We start from the raw sequence: 4,881 nt of genomic DNA, 5'->3' as shown, positions 1-4,881 counted from the left end.
TAAAATGGACCAACACTAATATCTAGTATTGTCTTTATCACGATTAGACATAGGATGGATGGATGGATGGATGGAAAATATGGGAGCTGAAGTCGGTACCTTGGGATAAGAGTTGTTGCGCAACAAAAGGTTACAAGTTTTGTTCTTCTTTCTTTTTACTTTTTGTGCAAAAAAAGGTTAAAAGTTTAGATGATCCCAAACCCAAGCTTGATATCAAGTCGACACACATTGGTAAATGGTCAGCAATTATAAAGGCATGCCAAAGTGTGGTCAGAATAATAAGAGATTTGACCACATGCACACTAGACTATAGTAAGCAATCTGAAACCACCCACCACCAATTACTTTACTTCAATGAGAGTTAGATTTGTTCGAATGGGATGAAAGATAAAGGATATACGTTGAGGAATGTTTCTAGAATTTCCAAGATACCAAAGTTGTAAACCAATTTCACTTTCTTTCAATCTCATCACATTCCACTCATACATCATGAATTTGAGCATCAACAAATTTGGGTTGCTTATTACATGGATGGGAGGAGTCTGTAGGGATTTTTCTTTGTAGCTTCCTTTTGGGATCAAATACTCATACACACGTCTTTCTAACATATGCTAGCATCACCCAAAAAAGCTAGTGAGATGATTCAATAGGAAAACAGCAGAAAACCAAGTCAAGGAAAGAGTGCACAATTAAGTCAACCTTCTCGTGTGACAGAAATTTGCTAGTTGTACTTCACCCAAAAACAAGTCGACGATTCCTGAATCCCCAAGTAACCCTTTCTTTAATCCCAACCGCTTACATAGATTCTTCTCTCTCTCTCTCTCTCTCTCTCTCTCTCTCTGTGCCCATAAATACCCCATCAAATATCACTGCCTCTCCAAACTCTCCCCCTACAACAAAACCCTCCTCTCAGTTTTCTCTCTCTCTCTCTCTCTCTCTGCACACACAAACCAAATGCTACACAAAGTGTAAGACAGCTATACTAGATTAGAAGCCTCATCTTTCTCTTCTTAGTTTCTACAACCCATATCTCTTAGATTATTACATATTTGCAGCTCCAAATTAAGCAAATTTACAACCATGGTGGCAGCCTCTCCAAACCCAATTCACAATGAAAAGATCGAGGCCATTGAGCTCCCCATCATCGACCTTTCAGCCGAGAGGTCCCAAGTGAGGAATCTCATTGTCAAAGCTTGTGAGGACTACGGTTTCTTCAAGGTCATCAACCACGGCGTCCCTCAAGACATTGTAGCCAAACTGGAGGAGCAAAGCCTCAGCTTCTTTGCTAAAACAATGGCCGAGAAGCAAATAGCCGGGCCAGCCATTCCCCTCGGTTATGGCTGCAAGACCATAGGCTTCAATGGTGATATGGGAGAGGTTGAATACCTTTTGTTCAACACAAACCCAATCTCCATTGCTCAAAGATCCAAAACAATCTCAAATGAGCCTACCAAATTCAGGTACATCAATTATTTATTTCTTTACATTTTTTTTGTTGGTTCTTTTTGCATGTTTTAGTTTATGCTTTTTTACCTCCTTGGGTTTTTTTTTTTTTGGACGAAACCTCCTTGGGTTTTTCATTCTTTATGATGAAGGTACTTTTTGGCTAGAATATATTAAATGAAAGACGGTCGGGGGAAGGGGTAACAAATTTTGGCGAAGGGTTCGGGACAAACTGTTCATTATTTACAGGCATTACTGTTCATTATTTACTAGGCATTCACTCTTTTTTCCATCTTGGTGTTTTTCTACTTCTTTTGAATTCATTTCAATTTATTTGCTTATGCTCGTAGAAATTAAAATGAAAAATAACAAAAATATTAGGCATACCACCTTGTGTATCAGAAGCGAGATTCATTATATTGGTGGGCTTCGAAAATAGACATGAAGAAATGTAATAACCATTTTTCACGGGAATTGTCAAAACCGTACCAACTTTCAAAAGTCACATGGGAACTAATTTAGGGAAATGATTCTCTCCCGGATGGTGGGATAAGCTGTCAATTAAATTGTAGAATTTGAAGAAGAAAACAAATAAATTGAGGATCTTTTAAAACAAGCATATATTTTCCACACGCAAAGGTATACGGCGAGTGGAGGACAGGAGAGGAGAGGAGAGCTGCATGTGTTTCTCCATTATTGAATTAGGAATGAGAAGAGAGTGAAATCCAGTACAATACTGTTCCACTGTTATAATATTGAAAATTGGGAAATCAGAATGACAAGTCAGAGGCAGAGGCAGAGGCAGAGGCAGTGGCAGTGGCAGTGGCACATCAAGAAACGTCTAATCATACCAAATTAAAAAAAAAACTAAATTATTATAATTTTATTGTTGGGTTTTTGAAAGAGAAATATGAGTTTTAAATGGGCCAAAAAAGGAAACAGCTTCCAGAATTAGATGGAAGATGCCCCAGTTGCAGTGACTTTATTATTATTATTATTTATATTTAAAAAAACAGAAGAAAAAGAGAAAGGGTCAGAGTCAGAGTTGCAAGTCTGCTTGCTGCTGATGAATTGAGTGGGTATTTTTGTGGTACATTTTACAGCTCCGCAGTGAGTGGGTATATTGAAGCAATGAAGGATTTGGCATGTGAGATTCTGGATTTGATTGGTGAGGGATTGCGGGTCCCAGACACATCAGTGTTCAGTAGGATGATCAGAGACGTCGAAAATGACTCCTTTTTCAGGCTCAATCACTACCCACATCATGTAAACAAGGACTGCACCAACAACATCAACAGTAGCTGCAGCAGCAAGGTTGGGTTTGGGCCGCATAATGACCCTCAGATCTTGACCCTCCTCAGATCCAACGACGTGGGTGGCCTCCAAATCTCTCCACAAGATGGGCTGTGGGTCCCTGCTCCTGCTGACCCCACTGCATTTTGGGTTAATGTCGGTGACCTGTTGCAGGTTGGTCTCTCTCTCTCTCTCTCTCTCTCTCTCTATATTCATTCATGGTAATCATAACAATCTTAAAAAAGGATGACTGGAAACTGAATATTGAATTGATTGAAAACTGACTGAGAATTGATTTGGGTAAATCACTGCCATTTTGACTGCATGTAAGCTTTTGTATTGATGGTGAAGTGGGGGACCACCACATCAGTCCATAACCAATCAGAGTTTATGGTGGGGGACGGGGGGATTGATGACTAGACATTGGATAATTGAATGACTAGCCAGCCAGATGGTACTGAAAAGTGGTTTTGTTGGTTGGTCAGTATGCCATTTATGGGCTGTTGGGTTGGGCAGCCTAGATTCTCTCTCTCTCTCTCTCTCTCTCCAAAGCTTTCTTCCTAAACTTCTCTAAGGAATATCATAACCACCTATTCAGTCAGTCAGCAGTTCCATTTATCATGGTATGTTCCCTTTGGTTGGGTCCTTGTTCAGGATACTTCTTCCTTTGAATTTGTCTATGTGATTCGGATTTCATCCATCTCTCATCACGTGATTATACGATGAAAGATGCAATATAGATATAATAAAAATATATAATCCGTTATGATAAACTTTTTTCTCAACATAAAATAGCGTAAAATCCTTTATCGTTCGTAACAATAAAAATTTACTCATTGTAAACTTGATGAATAGGCATTCCTCTGGTAGGCAAATAGAAAGGAAAAAAAAAGGTAGTCATAACGTCTTCCAAAGTAGCTAAAAGAACTTTAAAAGAAAATAAAAGATATGGTTGCCATAACCTCTTCAAGGGACACCCAGATGCAACCTAAGAAAGGTGCTCATTTAAGGTAGTCATGTCTTGGGATAAAAGATACTTCCTTTTGGTCGGAGAAAAAAGAAACGAAAACAACTACTCATACATAATTCAAATTTTTTATTATTTTTATAAATTTTTTATGACCACATATCTAAGTTCACATTAGAGTCATTCAACACGCTCTGATACCATGTTAAATTCAAAGAAACGAGTCATGATCCACTACTAGAACAGATATTGTCCTCAACTTATCCACATACAAAGCCCAGTAGGTGTGTGGTTTTATTACAAAAAGCCTCAGATATATTAATATTGAAATCATTCACGTTATATATTTTATTTTATTTAGTCAAGTTTCCGATGTGAAACTTATGTTCTTCAACACTACAATGTGCTTTTAGTTTGATTAATTAGTTGTGTTTTATCTAATAATTAATGCCCTTAATGTGAAGGCGATGACTAATGGAAGATTTGTGAGCGTGAGGCACAGAGCTTTAAACAACTCCTCCAACTCCAAGTCAAGAATGTCCATGGCATATTTTGCAACTCCACCCCTAAATGCATGCATCAATGCTCTTCCAGAAATGGTCACACCAGAGAAGCCTCGTCTCTACAAACCCTTCACTTGGGGTGAGTACAAGAACACTCTTTACTCTCTCCGCCTCGGCGACACCCGGCTTAACCTCTTCAGAGCTTCGACAAACGACGAACTTGCTTCGTAAATTAAGGCGGGCAGCAATGGAAAGTAAAAGAAAATAAAATAAAGGCAGTGAAAATATGAAAGCAGCTTCTAGTCAAGTTGGATTTTTTTTTCTTTTTCGGGTTGCAGTTTTTCCTAAAGTATTTCATACTCAACAGTTCAAGTCATAGACTTTGTACTTAGAAATGGGAAAATGTCGTACTTAATCATCAATGAAAAGAAGAAAAGTTTTTATCTGAATCTATAATCCTTATTTAGAAGAAAGGAAAAGTGCCCTAGTACTATTTAAACCTAGAACCCCACTAAAACAATAATTTTGTGGACATCTTAGGTTTCTGAGGTGTGTGTGTTGTGTATATATTTATTTATTTAAATTTTGTTTTGTTTTAAAAAAAGTCAAGCATCTTTCTTGGTGCAGTTCTCAAGAGGAAGAATTGTTGGTGTATGCACGGGGGCTTTCTGTACA

The 4,881-nt window shown here is 38.1% G+C and overlaps 1 protein-coding gene across 1 annotated transcript; it reads left to right on the top strand.

The window, feature by feature from the left end:
• Positions 1-867: 867 nt before the first annotated feature.
• LOC103323224 (gibberellin 2-beta-dioxygenase 2-like) lies at positions 868-4,655 on the top strand. Its single transcript, XM_008225202.2, has 3 exons — positions 868-1,460; positions 2,547-2,910; positions 4,168-4,655. Exons 1-3 carry the CDS (start codon positions 1,081-1,083, stop codon positions 4,435-4,437), a joined length of 1,014 nt encoding a protein of 337 aa, XP_008223424.2. The 5' UTR covers positions 868-1,080; the 3' UTR covers positions 4,438-4,655.
• Positions 4,656-4,881: the final 226 nt, after the last annotated feature.

The sequence above is a fragment of the Prunus mume genome, linkage group LG2 (assembly GCF_029339155.1).
Source record: "Prunus mume cultivar Tortuosa linkage group LG2, ASM2933915v1, whole genome shotgun sequence".
In the NCBI taxonomy this organism is placed as follows: domain Eukaryota; kingdom Viridiplantae; phylum Streptophyta; class Magnoliopsida; order Rosales; family Rosaceae; genus Prunus; species Prunus mume.
Note: the sequence above shows the minus strand (reverse complement) of the source record. Positions and strands in the feature narration are given on the sequence as shown.

What these genes read in the sequence shown, in the direction of transcription:
- LOC103323224 (XM_008225202.2), top strand. Translation starts at nt 1,081, where the DNA reads ATGGTGGCAGCCTCTCCAAACCCAATTCACAATGAAAAGATCGAGGCC. An exon ending in AATGAGCCTACCAAATTCAG is followed by an intron (nt 1,461 to 2,546) that starts GTACATCAATTA and finishes TACATTTTACAG; the next exon opens with CTCCGCAGTGAGTGGGTATA. An exon ending in ATGTCGGTGACCTGTTGCAG is followed by an intron (nt 2,911 to 4,167) that starts GTTGGTCTCTCT and finishes CTTAATGTGAAG; the next exon opens with GCGATGACTAATGGAAGATT.